We start from the raw sequence: 18,772 nt of genomic DNA, 5'->3' as shown, positions 1-18,772 counted from the left end.
AGAAAAAAGAAAATTCTTAACAATAAAAATGAACCTTTGTAATTAATTTATTAATTTTTTCTTCTATTGTTTAAGTCGATCATTAAATGGTTGGTATGTCAAGAATGTCGTTATGTCAGTCTAGTAAATAGCTCATAAATAGTACAGCTGAAGAAATTCTTACTATAGATAATGTTGTATTCAATGTTTTCTGATTTGAAAATTCTTAAGGGGTTAAGACTTACCATAACTCGCTTTAATGCTAGTAATATTAATAGGCGATTAACAGTGCATACTCTTATTAAATTAAAATTGGAGTGTCTGTTTGTATTATTGAAATAACAGTTTTTAAGTAGCCTTCCTAATGAGTTGCTAAGGAGCATGTTAATCGTAATTATGGTATTTATTATGTCTAGAGATGATTAGAAGTCTGAAGAGTCATATGGACTACGTTTTATCCTTTGACATTTGTAAATCTTCGCCAAACATTTATAACCTTAACGTTTATTTTAAGTAAAGTTCAAACAATTTATATGTATATAGAAACTTACAATTTTATCCACGGTTCCAAATTTAAATAATTATGTATAAACAAAGCGCTTCATTTATTCATACATACTTGACATTATTTCCGAACAAAGCATGGAAAAACTAAAAAGATGTTGCAATTTGAAATTAATTTGTAAAATTTCACGGTGCGTAACTGATTTCATTATAACGTATTATTATTAAAATTAAGAAAAGAATATGTGTTCAGCCGTCATCGCCGAACGCACTCTCGTTTCGTTTTCGTTCAACGTAAAGCAAACTCGTACTAAGGGTACAGGTGCTACTGCTAATATAGGTCTCCGTAACAAGACTTCAGGTCTAACTTTATATGCCCTTTACTCTTATGACCCTCGTGTGATAAAAGGCAATTATATTAATTATCACCACACGCTGAATAAAGCTGTCAAAGTCACCTAAAGAGTTAGGAAGGATTTAGTGAGTAAGGAGCTGATCTGTAAATCCCAGAATTTAATCCCAATATCGTTAATAATTTGTCACCCAGGATTTGGATGAAGTTTCCTGTGATTCTCTCAATGAAACAGACAACGCATCTATTTGAACGGATATTAGGAGTAAATTCACGTTGTCCATTGTTTCTTTCTTTGTTGATAAACTTTCGCTTTTCTTAGGTACCTAACTTAGTAATGGTCTCCAATAATTTACCTAGAAGTAGCATAGCACCAGCAACTGCAGCTCTCATCTCCAGAACTGCTTGGAAGAACAGCATCATGTAGGAGAACCACATGGCTGCACAAAGGTCGTTGTACACATGACCAAGACCAAACAGCACGTGTTGACTGAGCCGCCACCATTTTCTTTTGAAGGGCCCACTGTAACAACAAGAATTATAAATTAGTAGGAAAGAAAAATTAGTCATAAAAATGTGTTTACGCAAACCTTGAGGCGTAAAACAATAGAGGTACAAGTTACAATAGTAATCCTGTTTTCGAAAGCAAAAGTAAAAGAATACAGCACCACAAATAAACCCTATGGACTAACTGTCCACTCATAGGTGGATAGTTAGACCATATACAAAATCTATATCCTATTAGTATAATGAATGCTGAAAGTTTGTATGTTTGTTACTCTTCACGTTAAAATGCCTGATGGGATCGAGATGAAATTTAATTTAACAGTCTGGAATAATATGATAGGCACTTTTTATCTCACGGGAACGCGGGTGAAGCCACCGGTGAAACTAGTATACTTAAATAAAAATGAATCTCTAAAATAGCTACATTTTCGAACGTCGGGTGATAACTCCTGCAAAGACCCTAACATAGGTACCTGCAAGTATTTAAAAACAGAATAAGTCAAAACCCTAAGATCATTTTCAATTCCAAGAAATGCTGAAATCCGGAGGTCCGAATCCGGTAACCGGAGCTCCAGCTTAAAGCAGAAGTAGGAACGGGGTGGTTTTTAGTCAGTAAGAGTCTGACAACTGTCCTCTCGCCTCACCAAACCAGGAGAAGTCATTGGATGATTTTCCTCCCTCAAAAAAGGGAGGCTGGAAAAAAACAGACTTAGTTTATAGGAGCTAAAGATACACATCAAAGTAATACCATCGCTACATAAACATAACCTGAGTTTACTAAAAACGTGGTTCGCGTTTGTTATGTTCGCAACGATTGTGTGCGAAGAGAAAATACACAATAGCACTGTATAGTCGCTACATCTGTGTTGTAGGTACCATTGAGAGCACGATGAGGCTTAGTGTACACATAGGTACTTGAACTACCTACAATCTAACACACATAGTCTAGAATAGTCAACGTCAATATTATAAAAAGTGGTTTAGATGTAGCGCCGTAGGTACGAAGCATTACTGCAACAACTGTGCTCAATAAACGCGAGCCTAACCTCATACAAGAATCAATTATTATGAACTACAAAAACCATGTTTGCATCGATGCAGTTAATCGCTTAAATTTTAAAGCTATTGTTATCCGACTTCATCGAACGAAACTCGACAGTAATTTAGTTAAATTGACTAAGAAAGGATTCTGAATGATATTCTTCGTCAAGGGGAAATATGTTGTTAGAGGTGTTCTGCTGAACACTATGGGAACCGAGCAATCTAGACACACGGCAGTGTGTCCGCCAAGTTCGAGCAAAAAACCGACACACCGGCCGTGGGTTATATTACACGAACCATTTCGGGCCAAGTTCGACCCACCTATAACTCAAAATCTATTTTATCTACGCATATGAAATTTCTAGTATCTATTGAGATCTACTTACTTATCTAAAATACAAAATTTCATAGAATGTACCTATTGTAGGTCTTGAGATATTGACGTCAGAAAAATACGCTATTTTTACTATACACTCACTGACTGACAGACCACTTCCAATGGTCGTATTGACTTGAAATTTGGCATGCGGGCGAGGTAGGTCTTTAGGTCAAGGTAAAGGAAAAAATCTGAAAATGGCCAAGTGTCAGTCGGTTTTAAAAATAATGAAGGTGTAAATTCATACCCCTAAGGAACTAAAACAAAAAAATATCTATATCTTCCAATGGTCGTACCGACCTAAAATTCGTTACGAAGGTTTGTATTTAGTCAAAGTAAAGTAAAATAAGAAAAAAAGAAAATAAACTTACAAAAATAAATGAAATCCCACCCAAAACATAAATTGAAAGGCTGCCAAGTTCGATAATATTGGAATGCTTCGCCTATAAAAGAAGTGATATCTAAATAAGTACCAAGTTCCATACACAGACTTCAGTTAAAAATGATATAACTTGGCAAGTTTTAATAGTCAAAATATATACTTGACTCATTGCGTTAGTAGGTTTATAACAAAGTGTGTGAAAACTGCCAACTTGAATCATTTTTAACTAGGTCTGTGTATGGAACTTGGTACTTATTTAGATCTCACTTCTTTTATAGGCGAAGCATTCCAATATTATCGAACTTGGCAGCCTTTCACATTTATGTTTTGGGTGGGATTTTCTTCACTTGCTTTAACTCAGTTTGTCACTAATTGGATAAGTTGCACTGAACTGAATTCGAACGGATTAGATAAACGACCGGTGATAAGGAATGCTAACAAGTAAATTACCTCAAGTTAATTTCGACTTCGGTGGTCGCCTCTTTGTCGGTCTCTTCTGTTTTCCTGTCTACATCCGTGGCCCCATATTTAACACTCATTTTTTATTTAACAATTTATATATGTAAATTACGTATACAAATCGAAAAAAAAATCGTCAAAAAATTATAACACTCGATTGTCACCCGCGACGAATCACCTTACACACAATGTTTATTAAAATATCACACTTTCACATCTGTATACACAAACACTAGTTTAATGCTTTACTTTAATTTATTTGCTGAAAGTATTTGTATGGTATTGTGAGCGAGGGCGTGCGCGTGTGCTATGAATGGAGCACTCCACTTGTGTGACATCAAATTAGCCCCTATACCGAGGAGAAGTATAAGACAACTAGTCCTTTATACTCAATATTCAATTGTCAAGGGATCACCAATGACTGACCACATTCTATTGGCCGTTTGATTGTCTGCTACAGGACATCAACTAATGGTACGATTACAATAACTAATTAGTTACGTAAAAATTCCAGTAATTGCAGTAATTTGTAAAATATTTTTATCAAACAATTACGAGTCATTGCATAATATGCGGCTTTTAAAGGGATCGATTTTTGCCAATTAATTAAAAAGAGCCGTCAAGTGAAAGAGTTGTTGTCACACATTTTATACAGCGACTTGCACTGAACTTGAATAATTGCGAGGGCATTGTTTTATAATTATTATTCTGACGCAGAATTTCTCAGCCTCTCTAGTTACTAATAATATTTACTTAAACAATAACGGGAATATCGAGCCTATAATGTACTTAGACAATACAGAGAAAAATGCAATATGCACGGTGAGTGTATTGAAAGAAATATTATATGGCTAAAATAATGGATAAAGGAAGTGTGTACATATTTTGTAAAAATTGTGTTTCCGACGTATTGTCCGTGGGTTGGGCGTACTGTGTATCGTTAAATTGGTATTACAAGGTGTCCTCCTACGTGTGCGTGGTGAAATATCTACATGTGTAGTAAGTATGTAGGTGATTTGACATGGCAGTGGCTTCCGTGGGTATTAGGTTTCCTTTCCATCCGCGGTTCATGCCTCACTACCTGCGTGTACTGACCCTAATGTTATACTAATACGCACTATCGATACATATTCTAATTTGAAGATAGTAGATAGTATGATCTACTTATTTGGACAATTATTATAATGAACGTAGAATATGTACTCAGCATCTAGCGGACTTTGTAACTTTTTAATTTTCAAAATATCAAGATTTTTTGAAAAATAGTACCTACCAATTTTTTTGTTAATAAAGATATTCTGGGAGCTAGTTAAACAATGGGTTACCAAATAAATCAATAAAAACAAATAACAAATTTCTTAATTATTAAGCAATATTTATTGTAATTTTCCGTACAAAATCAATTCGTATGTACGTCTACGTACTTACCTATGTATAAGACGGAAAGATTGGCGCAGTAATTTTGGCGTTGTACCTAACTAACACGTGTTGATAAAAATAGACGTGACACTGACCGAGAGGAAGATAGATCTGTGATAAGGGTGTTGAACTGAAACTGGGGCTAGCAGAACTGCATCGTATAGGTAGAGGTATTGCGCCTGCAATTTGTTTGCTTAATAATTTAGTTCAAGGTGGACTTCGTTAGTCGTCTTGAAGAGAGTGAGACCCAATTCCTTGTTTTGAATGACCGCAGTATGACGTCGAGTTATTGCTGAATTTCAGGTTTTCTGATAGTTTGTTATAAATATTTAACGCCTGTTTCACCACCTTCATATAAATGCCCGATAAACTTACACTGATAGTGCATACAAATAACGTTATTAATTCAAAGTTATCTGATACATAACGGTTATCCGGACTTTGTGAAACAAGTCCTTAAAGACCGTTTTGAAGATAAATTAAATAGTCATCAGATCAGCCTGTTTTTGTATTTGTTTTTCAGCAGTAAGTAAGTATCTAATCATGATCTAAATATTTACCTTCTAGTATACCTAATAAGCTAGGAACCCTACGGTTACTAGTTTTACTGTGTCTAGCAATATTGGTACTTATGCACTCGCTAATAAAATTGAAAATACAACACACAAGTTGGTATATCTACGTGCACGCACAATAATTCATTAACTAAACTTACTAATCATCAAAATCTACATGTACCTGTCTATCTTTATTCATAACATAGGGTATCGAATATCATACACAAAATCTTAACGCAACCAAATCTCATGGGAATATTTTTTTTGTCATTTGATAGGAAATACGCTAAGAGACGTTTTATAAAAAAATATTATTGGTTCAGAGAGCGAGAGCAAATCGAAGATATATAATATCATTGAAGTATTAAACGTTGATTCTTGAATTTTTTTATGTTATAACCCGGTAAACGGATAGATCGATCACCTGATGGTAAGCAATCGCCGCCGCCCATGGGCGCTCGAAACGTCAGAGGCATTACAAGTGCGGTGCCGACCTTTTGGGAGTTAGGAATTTAAGGGTTTGTGGCGATATTGGGGATTGGGAAGATAGGGATGGGGGTAATTGGGCCTCCGGTAACCTCACTCACACAACGGAACACAACGCAAGCGTTATTTTACGTCAATTTTCTGTAAGGTCGTGGTATCATTTCGATAGAACTGGCCGGATTCGTTCGAAACGTGGCTCTCCCATACTTATATTTTTGTGGGATTGGAAATTGCACCATCAGGTATCTTTGTTAATAATTATAATCCACTTTCACCCATGGGGTTATAAAAAAACAATTAAACATATCGCTTCCCCTGGCTCTTGCCCTATTGCTCCTACCTCACCACACCTTTCAAATGACCCGTTAGTAAGGGTGGAATTTTCTTGACTCTTTATGGGCTTCTTTCATAGTTGACATTACGTAGGTACTGACATGTATTTACCTACATACGTAGCTCTAAAAAAAGTGAAGATCCTTTCAGAGTGGCCAATTCAAGACATTCTTAGTTCTAAAATGCAATAGATAGATAAAGGCCATTGAGTAAATGTTAGTAGTGAATGCAAATTATGTTTGAGCTCGTAAACAGTAAGGAACTTGGCAGCAATGTAGTGTCGTGTAATAATGTGAACGCCTGGCTAACCACACCGCTAGCTCAGTGGTTTATAGTGTCGTGCACACCACCGCAAACACTGTCGCCGGTCGCGCCATATTGCCGGGTTCCTTATTCAATGGACTTTTGGGAAAGTCTGGCTCATTGGTTTAGTGGCTTTCAGAGATCTCAGGTCTGATTCATGGGTCTAGCTAGCAAAAATATCTATTAGTGTGATTTTGTATTTTGTGACACGGTCAAATGAAAAAGTATTTACGAGGTCTACTTAAGGGGGAAAATTATTCAATGACTTCGGTGAGGCGAGAGGGAGTGTCAGACTCTTACAGACTATAAAACACCCCGCTCCTACTCCTGCTGTCTAGTCGGAGCACCGGCAACCCGCTAGGTAGTTCGCAGACGTGCGTGGTCTAAGAATACGCTCGTTATAATTATTGTATCACAATTAAATATACTCACCTTTTTATGTATGTCTGGTCTTATTATACGTTGCTGAATAAAAACACATAAAAGTCCAGACCCGTCTTATTTTTGCATACTCTGTCAATTTTGCAAAAATAATGCATGAGTTACATTAAGTTCGGGCCCCTCCCGGCTCCGAAAGTAACTAGGATGATGAGCCAATCAGCTCTCTCCGGAAGATGTCAGTTAATATGTCACTGAACTTGATACATTTGACATCGTCTGCCTATCAGGATTTATACACGATCTGTTCTAATACAAAGCTCTCGAATCCGATCGTTTAGATGCCAGAAATAGACTGCAGGGCTAACTATTAATGGTAGGGCCTTACGCAACGATGATGGATATTGGACTACACTTGAAAATATAAAATGTTTTTTTTTATTAAGCCTTTGTGTTAGTCAGAAAGAATATGTTAATTGTTTTGTATAAAAAGCAAAATAAATAATTAAGGATGAATTTCATCGTCATCAAATTAAATTAGGAACTGAACTCAACAATAACACTGTTAATAATTTTATATTACTTAGGTGTTTAAAATTCTAGAGTAAACACAAAAAACAATACTTCTAAAAAGCCTCACTAAATATAGCCCAAATACTACACTAGCGCCATCTGCATTCAACTGCTCTAACTTTTTACGCTATAATGAATGAATCACTCTTTGATAGAGACGGCGCTGTATGCAGGCGAATAGAATGTAAGTAGTTACTGAACATCATGTTGCCTAACAGTAGAGGGCGCTACTTGCTTGTTTAAAGCAGAATTAAACTTTATATTTTAGTAGTTCTGAAAACTAGGTTTGATCCGGAGCTGCGGATAACGTAACAGGTTACCGGGGCTCCGGCTTGAAGCAGGAGTAGGAACGGGGTGGTTTTTAGTCAGTAAGAGTCTGACACTCCCTCCCGCTTCACCCAAGGCGGGAGAAGTGAGGTTCCTGGAGGCCCAATTAACCTCGGTCCCAATCTCCGATGCTCCAACAACCCTTAAATTCAAAACCCCTGAGAGGTTTTTTTCTTACCTTCTAAACCTTACTTGGACTTTCACAAACAATTTAAGGCCAAAATTTTCCAAATCGGTCCATCTATTCCCAAGTTTTAGCGAGACTTTCTAACGAACAGCAATTGATTTTTATATATAGAGATTATAATAAGCTAATTAAAATGTTGTGGGAAGCTTCGATACCCATGTCTGGCATAAAATATAATAATATTCGTACGCAATATTTACATCGCGCTCGTGTGATAATTAAATTCTGATGTAATTATCTACGTGCTCATGTGGTAAAAATAAGGTGAACTTAACATTATTTTCCTGTGGATTTTAAACAGAAAATTATCCTTAATCATTCCTGTCAATAATTAAGATTAAAAAGTCGGTCTTTACTCTTCATCATGATTATTATCAGCTCGGAAAGCGTCCACTGCTGGACGCAGTCTAAGTCTAGCATCTTAAACATTTTCATGGTTAGTTTCAGCTTTTGTAGACAATGTTACGTAATGTTACGAAAAATTGTTAAATCAGCTTCTTCATAGTTTAATGCAATTTTGACTGCACGGTTGGTGCGGTTGTTGCATTGGGTAACTGGCTGCCGCACAACTGTGTGCTGTGTGCGGATTCGGTTCCCACACGGTGCAAACTTTTTGTGTGATCCACAAATTGTTGTTCGGATTTTGGGTCTAGGTGGGATGTGTATGTAAACTTGTATGTTTGTAAACGCACCCACGACACAGGAAAAAATCCTAGCGTGGGGCAACGTTTAAAAAAAACTTACCAGAAATAGACTTAAGAGCTAAATTACGACAACCAGTCTAACTTCTTTAAAAGTGTGTTATTAATAAAACTTATCTAGTCACTACCAGTTTGACAAGAACATTTAGCATGGTGATGCGAAAATAAATAGCATAATAATACCTACATATATTAAACTTTATGTTAGCTTGAACATTTTCTCATTAGTGCTATCTACCGAACAAGAAGTTTCGGATTTCATTCCTTAATCTGGTATTAAAAATATAATTATTAATATTTTCAGTTTTTGATTTACATTAACATCAGGAAGGCTGGACTTCTGTCTGTGTTGGTCGGTATACGTTTTAGCATGGCAATAGGTTCACCCTTAATAGATACTATTATTCGACATAAGTAGTCTTAAGAAGTACAAAGTGTAAATAAGGAAAAACTTAAAAATAAAACTAAAGTCGTGACGTCATATTGATGTTAATGCATAAACTTTATCAGAGCCAATCAATGAGGTAATATATTATCGTATTTCTTCGAACCAGTCAAGACAACAAGTATGGTAAACGACCCCACAAAAAGAGACAGGTAGACTTGTAGTAATTTCCTTGTATCATATAGATATAATTTATTGTACGTGGTGATAGATCAAGGAGTGTTGACAAACCGGTTGTGGCCTGGTGATAACGGCCCCATCTGGCGCTTGGCGCCGCAAACAATGTACAATACATTATACATATTGTGTGTGATTTGTTTCCAAACTTTTGTTCCGAATATAATGTAGCGAATCAAAACAAAAAATATAAAACAAAAATTTCAGAATCGGTATCCTATATTTTTTAGAGAAAATCTACGAACCGATTTTGGGTCTTCCGAAATGAAAAAAATCGTTCGTGTTAAGCAACTTACACTCTAATCCGGAACTGCGCCCAACCTTGTGGGTTTACCGGGGCTCGAAAAGCAGGAGTAGGAACGTGATGGTTTTTAGTCAGTAAGAGTCGGACTTTTCTTCTCGCTTCACTCAAGGCGGGATAAGTCACAGGTGCTTGTGATTTTCCCCGTTAAAAAAGAAGCAACTTACGCTACATTAACGAGACAAATAGATCACAACATCCAAAAAGTTAGGTACAAAATCGGACATAGAAAGGGAAACTGTACAGATAGTCAGATACCTAAATCGTAACCAACAAGGCACCAATAAAGGCTGATATCAAAGTGCAAAGTCATGTTAGTTTGAGGCTTTTGTTCCAGCGCTGAAGTAGATTAAAAACGGTCTGATCACGACTGGTCACAATCGATTGCGCAGCGGTATGTCCTAGGTGCACACTCACTACAGCATGTGATTTATGACCCCACACCGTCCTATCTGACTAGACACTCTGATAATTAAATCCAGCATTAATTGATATAGCGGAACTAATAGTAATTACGATTTATTATAGCCGTCTCGAATGTCGTGGTGTAAAATACGCTTAAAGGTATTTATGGAAAACTCAAAAGGCTTTTAGGGTGCTTTTGCTGTGGATGCGTTTGAATTCCACCAATCATATTCATTGGTACACATAACTTAGCACTGGTGGAAACGGACTCAGCTAAGCTAGGTTTTTATATGAATGACTTATGGATTGCTACTATCGATACATCGCATACTCGAGTTGCACATCTTCGTCGCACAACTACAAAGCCTAACTTAGTATCAGTGAAACCGGTGACATAGTTTCACAGCTTAGCTATTACATCTTCTTAGCATAGCAATATAGCACATCACTAGTAGAAAAGCACCCTAATAGTTGCTGTATAAAATTACAGCATATAATTGGCGCCATTTTGCAGTGAGTCTATTGCTATTTTATTGTAGTCACGTGAATATGGGTAGTGAATGAGGTGTCATGAACACCAATATGGTTCGTTTAGATATTATTACAAATGGTATTACATATTGTAGATACACAGTAATGTAATCATTAGTTCCTTACTTAGCACGTAACAACTAGTTTAGATTGAAACATATATTTTGAATTAAAATACTTACGTATTTTATGATATAAGCCGGTAAACGAGCCAACGGATCACTTGATGGTAAGCAATTTCCGCCGCCTATGGACATCCAAAACACCAGAGGCGTTACAAGTGCGTTGCCAGCCTTTTGGGGATAAGGAATTTAAGGGTTGTTGGGAAATGAGGGATTGGAAAGGAAGGTAACAAATGTATAATTGACTACATAGATTGTGCAGTATTTGCATTTGCAAAGTAGATAACAACACCTTAATTTTGGCAGCGCTTATAAACAAAACACACGTGACTTCTTCTGAAGATATTCCTAATTGGGGTCCAAAAAAAAGCTATTAACCATTTTTATAAATACGTAGATTACTTACCTTTCTTAGTAAAAATAATTATGTAGATCTTGTTTAAAGCAAAACCTGTAGAACAGAAGTTCAGTTTCCACTTTTCTAAATAGGTGAACCGCTTTAATTTTCTATTGTAATGGTAAGAGCGTTTGAGCAAGGGCTGTTCGCATTTTCTGATAACATTCAGTGTGCCAACAGGAAAATGCAGCCAAGGTTATAAAAGGAGCAGGTACTTACTTTTTAAAAGGCAGTCAGTGACACGGCTGTCGTTCAGAAAAGGTCAAAGCGAGCTGCCGGCAAACTTTAAACTGGTTCTAAAGAAAGCCTTCAAAACCCGCCCAATAAGATTGTTGTCCAATTGCCAAAACTTATAAACGTATCCATTTATAAGTAAATGTACTTTTGTTTTGTTTGTTTTATGTATATAACTATACATACTTACCTTCGTATAGTTAGTATGTACTATGTACTTACTTACTTACATTTTATTAAAAAATATTCGGGATTATATTTGCCTTCGATGCTATATTAAAAACTTTTATTGGATTTGTATTAGCTAATAGTTAGACGAAATTACTTTTATGCTTTATTTTATATTTGGATACAAAATTAAATTATTATTGTGTAGTAATAACACAACATCGATAAATATGAGAATCAATATCGCCATGATGTTATTGAATAGTTGGAAATAAAAATTTTAAAAATGTAGATACATAAATGTATGTATGTCACTGGTTGCTTTAGTCCTATCCACTAGTGAACTCTAATTTCGATACCCGTTTTTAACTTAGCTAAATAATTGATTAAATTAATGATTAGATTAATTAAAACGATAGAATAATAAATATTATATTTACTTAGAATAATCTTGAAACGTTCTCACACGCTTAGCATCCTAAGAACATTGACCCCATGTTAAGTCGTGCAGCAACTTACAAAATATTTTTAAAATAAATTACGCAAGATAAATAATAAAATTATGGCTATCGATAATTGCTAATAAAATAAATTAAAACTTATCTGTTTCGCTAATTAATGCGAAGAGGCAAACGTTTTGGGTGAATGCACCCTAACTAATCATGAAAGACACGCCTGACAAGCCTGAATTATATTAATACACTTCAACAAACTTCGATATAATTTATAAATAATAATTTAGTTTTGAATGTAATACATATCACACCTATACATCACGCCTTTTAACTTTTGAAGGGTAGATAGAGGTGCCCATTACGGCTCGTAATGTCACTATACAGTGTTCAATCTTCACCATTTGTGCTATAACTCCATGTAATAGGCCTATTGTTATATACTGGACACAATTCGAGACTACATGCAAATACACACTGAGAAATTTTCGAAAATCCGAAAAGAGCCCAGTAATACATTGCCCGACACGGGAATCGAACCCGAGACCTCTTGTCGCACTTGCGACCACTCGACCAACGAGGCAGTCATACATGATTTGATTAGTCAACCTTAAATCGTGATAATGATAGAGATAATACTTATATTTCTTTAAATTAATTATGTGATTTGTGACCCCTTCCCAATCACTGATCTGGCTAATGACCCCCTCGTAGACATAATATTTGTAATACATATATTAATTCATGCGACAATTTTAAATGTAATAAAATAGTAATTAATATCACACCTGTACACTTAGTATGAGTTTACTTTACGTTTAAAATAAAAAAGTAAGCGCGTTCGGCGCTCCGATTGGTTGGTTTATTCGGGCCGGCCAATCAGAGCGTCGAACGCGCTCTCGCTTGTTCTCCATTACTTTAAACGTTAAGCAAACTCGTACTAAGGCTACTGATTTTGGCCAAAGAGTTTCGCAGAAGTCCAGTAATGTAACATGAGCTGAGCAGTATGTAATCAGAGCCGAGCTTATTATGCCACCCCGTATACAAATGTAGACCCCACGTTCATTACTGATCAAATTGCTATTGAACAGCTATAACACTCAGTTTGAATCGGTAATTAAAGTCAGGACTATGTGTTGTGGACTTGTGACCACGACATCAATGTGGGTCTCGTTGGTATGGTTTAATTAAAATTGTTTTATGTTGGTAACCATAAGCCATACTTTATGCCTCTATGGCAGTATTTTGTTGGCTTATGATTAAGGCATCTGACAAGTGGCTCAGTCTGGTAAAGTGTTATTAACTGCCGATTTTCAATAACGGATCTCTATCCAAAATCTTTAGATTAAGATCGATGTTTGGAATTAGTTCTTTAGAGTTTCTGTCAAAAATGAAGATCGATCCAATGATTTTGGAATAAGATCGGTAATTGAAATTGGTAGTTAGTGATTTGCCTGCAAAAAAGGCGTAGCTTATACGAAGTTTAGAATTGCAGCCGATGTGTGTGATAGATTCGCCCTTGTTACATGAGACTTATAACTGGTGGAAAGTGGGTTTTATTATTTGTAATCTTCATCTCTGCCCACCTTATTAAAATAAAAGGTAACACTATGTATAGTCACAAATAAAATGTCTCCCTGGAGCTGCGGACTACCTTCTGGAGCTGGGGACTACCTAGCGGGTTTAACGGGGCACTAACTCGAAGGGCAGGAGTAGGAATAGGATGGTTTTTAGTCAGTAAGAGTCTGACACATCCTCTCACCTCGCCCGTGATTTGCTCCCTTAAACCAAGAGGATATTGCCACACGGAGGATACAAAACAAAGCTATATTTTTTCACCTAACATTACTAAAATCATCATAGTCGTAGTATTTAGTGTCGTAACTCGGTTTCAGCGGATACCCGCGCGTGGGAGGACGTGTTAAATTATAGTATTTGACGCTATTATGTATTTAGGTCTATTGTATGAATTATTTATTACATTTTGCAATATTAATCATAGCTAGAGCAAACAATGGCCACACATATTAGGTTCTATGCGTTGAAATGTGTGTAAAGTTGGCTAATCTAGTTTTATAATTAGCTATTTCTTAAAACATCTTGCTAGCTGGTCAGAGGTATGGGAAACTTGTACTTAACCTGACTAATAAGTGGACGAACTTTTTTCTTCTCTAGGTGAGAAAATTAAGCATCTTAACTGACCACTTCAAATTTTGTTTCATGTTTTCAATTTGCTTGTAAGGTTTAATCTACACATACGATATGTTTCATCAAATAGTTGCAGATGAGCAGATTGGTCAATCGTTTCAATGTTAAAGAGCCACAAAAATAAATATACAACCTTCGTTAATAAGGTAAAACAAAAAGTATTCAATTTAACACATATTTAGTTTGATATATCAACCATAAAATGAAATAGTTCCTAAAGTCCCTTTCCGAAATTCTTCAAATTACCATACATTATAATATGAATCTATTATGGCTTCATTTGTATGTACGTCCAATAAAAAGCCAGTTTTAAAATTTCTCGAATGTTTTATGGGGCGATAGAACGCAAGTTACTTCTCTCCACTACGAGTAACAATAGTTTTTATTATCCAAATATTCAAATCGTCATTTTATTACAATTTACTTCCTAACTTTAATGTCTGATTATGTTTTACACGTGTTTCTACAAGATTGATATGAAGTTATCATACAACATCATGCACAAAATCTTTATTAATGTTGACAACGTCTGATCATCGACTTAAGCTGTGTGCAAAGCCTTAATACGATTTATGGTTAGTCTGTAGGGGAACTTGTCACCGGCGACAATCCCCGTATGTGTTAAGCTGAACACAGCCCACGCTTTCAATTCAAACGTGTTTCGTGTAAATACACACCGTATCGCACAGATATTGTTACACGCGCATTTTGAACTAATTGCGAACTAAAACATGGAACCTTAGACGTCCATTCCTGTAATTACTAAGCAAATAGAACTAAAGTAAATTATGTGTAAGGCCTAAGCAAACAACCCGCGGGGTAGCAACCAACACATGTTCTACACTACAGCACTTGAGGTTTCAGCCGACTTTTAACGTCAAAGAGCTTGCATTTAAATATGTTAGATTTATACACGTTACATAAATATAAGGTGCGCAGTGGCGCGTGTCTCAGCATATATGGAGCGATATTACTACAAACGACTAACGCAAGACGTGGGACTCCCTGATAACAATTTGATTATTCGGCGCCCTCCACTGTTAGGTCGTACAACGTTTTAAGGTAATCTTAGCTAATGATTCTAGCCTCACCCTTCGCTAAAACAACATCGCACCCTAACAATTTACAGGCAAATTAGTTTGTAGATAGGCATACATTACATATACGACGGGACGGTTGATCACCGCCAGGCTAGTACGTAAACGTGGCTATAACTTTGATGTGTCTACGTCGTGTTTTGAAAATATCACGAGTATAAAAACACGAGAGTATTATGGTCGTTAAAGTAGGCGCTGAAGTATTAAATGTAGGTCATAATCCAAGGGAGGTAATGAAGTCAACCCGCTATTGCTAACTGCCGCGCGATCCCGTGCAAAAACGCTGTAGACACTGGATTAAAACAATTTTATGTTTATTTTTAGCACAAGCGTGACCCGGTTTGCACGTGATAGGTCTATAAACTCGTTAAGGATACCTACAGCGTAGTAAGTGCGGGAGATGATGAACACATGTACACACAAACCGTTTGATCGAGATAAATACTCTCTCTGTTTACACACTCGATCATTTTGCACTCAGTTTTTAAAGCGTGTTTGGCGAAATGGCGCCTTCGATACAACTAATAAGACACAAAATAATAATTATTATAATCACCAATATTTCATCGTTGACACTGACTATGTTAATAAGACAGTGTCACCAGTATTAACATAATATATTATGAATGGCCGCTTCAATAATAAGAATTCTGTTTTCTCTTATTGGTATTAAAGAAAAAAAGCGGAAATTTTAACATTATTTTGTTAATATTATTAGCTATTTGTTATGTATGTTTAATATAAATATCCTTGGAATTAATGAACCAAAAAAACTTGTCGACATTATTGCGAAGATTGCCTACAGTTTTTTATATACACGTGATGCGTAGGTACATACTAACAACATGCTTAGAACCATTAAAATGTGATAGTTAATTTTCTTTAAAATCATTTATTAGCTTCTTACAATGTAACACAATGTTTTCTTACAAAATATTCTTATCTTTAACTTACAGACATCTACCTATATAAAAACATCATGAATGCACGTCTTGTATTTAAACAACATTATTTTTAAATCCCCACGGTAGTCAGACCTGCAGCCAACAGAGTGTATATTGTGTCGTTATCATCATACTAATAATATGGGGGTCCAAAAATACTACAGCTTTGTAAGTAACAATAGTTGGTGATCGTTCGTATGTGGGTCACGCACTCGTGTTATCCGTTCCAATTCGCATAAGGCCAAGAACGCACTATCATTATTTGCAAGCGAGATAACAAAGTGTCTGGAAATCGTTACAAGATTACTCAAAATGGTGTTCTAAGTGCAGGGGATTTGTAGATATGTTCAGCGCATATTTATGTTGCTTTATGTGACTTGTAGGTGATTTTGTATAGAATTGTTAACATAGTTGTGGACCCACAGATTAATAGTTGACAAATAGTTTTTGGATTAAAGTAGAGTGGCGTCAACTTATGGGGTCACGGTCAAATAATTTTGCTACAGGTCTAAATAAGAAGTTGATTAATAATATACGTTCGTGAAGTTCTATGATCATAATGATAATGAATGTTTTACTCCCATATAACACATACCTACGTTGTATTGTCGTCGGAATCAAGTCAAAATGCTGCTGCAACTTCTTACGTGAAACTACTTCGAAATCAATGCCTACCAAAATAATGTATTGTGTGGAATCTTGATGTTTTTTAAACTAAATTCGGCCATAAAACAAGTAGGTAGCTTGACATTTTAAAATATGACCATTCGCAACAACCGGCATGCATGCATGTTAAACATGTCCTTTTGTGTGTGACTTTCTAAGATTAAACACGCAATTAGATGTAGGAGATAAATTGAGATAATAATACATCTTTCGTGTTCTTAACGAAATACCACTGTTAACACATAAGCCCATTAACCAACACAGTTTCATTAAGCCTATCATCTAAATTGGCCTCAAGCCGCAAGCGATGATCTTTCACGCAGCCTATTATCACTGAGCTTTAAAAATGGCTAATGTGCGCGTATTGAACACGGCGTGTCACAATTTCGCAAGATAATGACGCCGTGCTTCGGTTTCTAACTGCCTTTCATGTGGCCTTAAAAGACACACGCGATTAACTCGAAGCAGCCATCTGTTATCATCAGTTGACACACGCGCCCAGAATTTGATTAGTTAAATAATATGTAAAATACACACAGTATGACAGCACTTTATTCACAGCGGTCCACACAAGCTGCGTATGACCGTTTACCGATACTCATATTAAAATAGCTATAAGCAATTAAGCGGAATGAGGGCGCGGAATATCTCGTAACATTACACGCTTAATTACTCTGTGTGATTTGAATCCAGTTTCAGATTTAATTTTAAGGTCACGATAAATTACAAAGTACAACTTTACCTACCGCGCACCACCAATGCGGTAGTTTCTGACTTTTAATTTACAAAACGACCGCTTTGGATAATATTATAACGGACGTCGCAATCGGATTACTTGAGGCGGAAATGCTTGTAGGTAATATCATCAAATTAATTTTACTGGAGTTAGTTTTTGTTGTAAGTAAAGCTGGATACGAGGATTTGGAAGTGGTAAAAACTAACTTACCACATATTTCATTGAGCTATAACTTTTGTAATATGAATGTCACGCCTCTCGGGAAACTTGGTTGGGCTTGGCGGTGTTTGCCGAGCGCGGCGCGGGCCTGACACAAGACTTACTAAGAGAAATTGGCGACTTTCGTACAAGTTTATTAAGCCCTGTGTAATCCTTGCTTAGTTCACATTTATTTTAATTGATTTATTTCGTACTGTCATCTGTTGTTGCTAAATAATTAATAACTAAAACTATTCAAACCATAAGTTTATTTACTTGAATCTACAGAATCGGAACAAGAATTTGCAATAGTAAGTTGAAATCGAACTTGTGATTTGACCCTTACTCACTGTGATGTAACGATACATCCTGCTAACACATTCCGGTCTCTGCGGGTTTCCGTCCTTTCCTCATCGAGTGGATGTATACGCAATCACGGTACCGTGTAAGCAGTTGATTCACGAGGGAGAACTTAATATACCTCCTCCACTTTCTGCTGTGTTGGCAAATTATTGAATCCAGGTGCGCAAGTGCAGTGACCGCAACGGAAATGACGCGGAGTTTCGAGGAATACTTTTTATAACCCTTGAATTCGTAAACGCGCCACAAATAAGTACTAAGTCTGTTAGGTAATAAATTGTGCAGTCTGTCTGAGGTTTCTCTAACTGACATCGTGATGATGTCTACACATTGTGTGGCTTTTCAAAATCACGAACTATCGTGATTTTGAAGCGCAGTCTAATCCACTTGATTTGACGGTGAGATGCGTACCTACCTAGTCAATATAAATGCGAATCGTGAAAAGATTTTAATATGTGTACATTAAA

The 18,772-nt window shown here is 36.2% G+C and overlaps 1 protein-coding gene across 3 annotated transcripts in view; it reads right to left on the bottom strand.

The window, feature by feature from the left end:
• Positions 1-18,772, bottom strand: part of LOC118277953 (major facilitator superfamily domain-containing protein 12) — an 81,248-nt gene that overhangs the window by 7,676 nt on the left and 54,800 nt on the right. For 2 of the 3 annotated variants that reach the window (XM_050698738.1, XM_050698737.1), the window contains exon 3: positions 1,192-1,358. In XM_050698738.1, the coding sequence (XP_050554695.1) occupies positions 1,192-1,358 (167 nt within the window). Of the gene's footprint in view, positions 1-1,191; positions 1,359-3,591; positions 4,240-18,772 lie in introns of those variants that run through there. The other variant, XM_050698736.1, reaches the window with a different exon arrangement.

Source organism: Spodoptera frugiperda, chromosome 15, assembly GCF_023101765.2.
Source record: "Spodoptera frugiperda isolate SF20-4 chromosome 15, AGI-APGP_CSIRO_Sfru_2.0, whole genome shotgun sequence".
Taxonomy (NCBI): Eukaryota; Metazoa; Arthropoda; class Insecta; order Lepidoptera; family Noctuidae; genus Spodoptera; species Spodoptera frugiperda.
The sequence above is the reverse complement of the archived record's forward strand: the minus strand, read 5'-3'. Positions and strand labels throughout refer to the sequence as shown.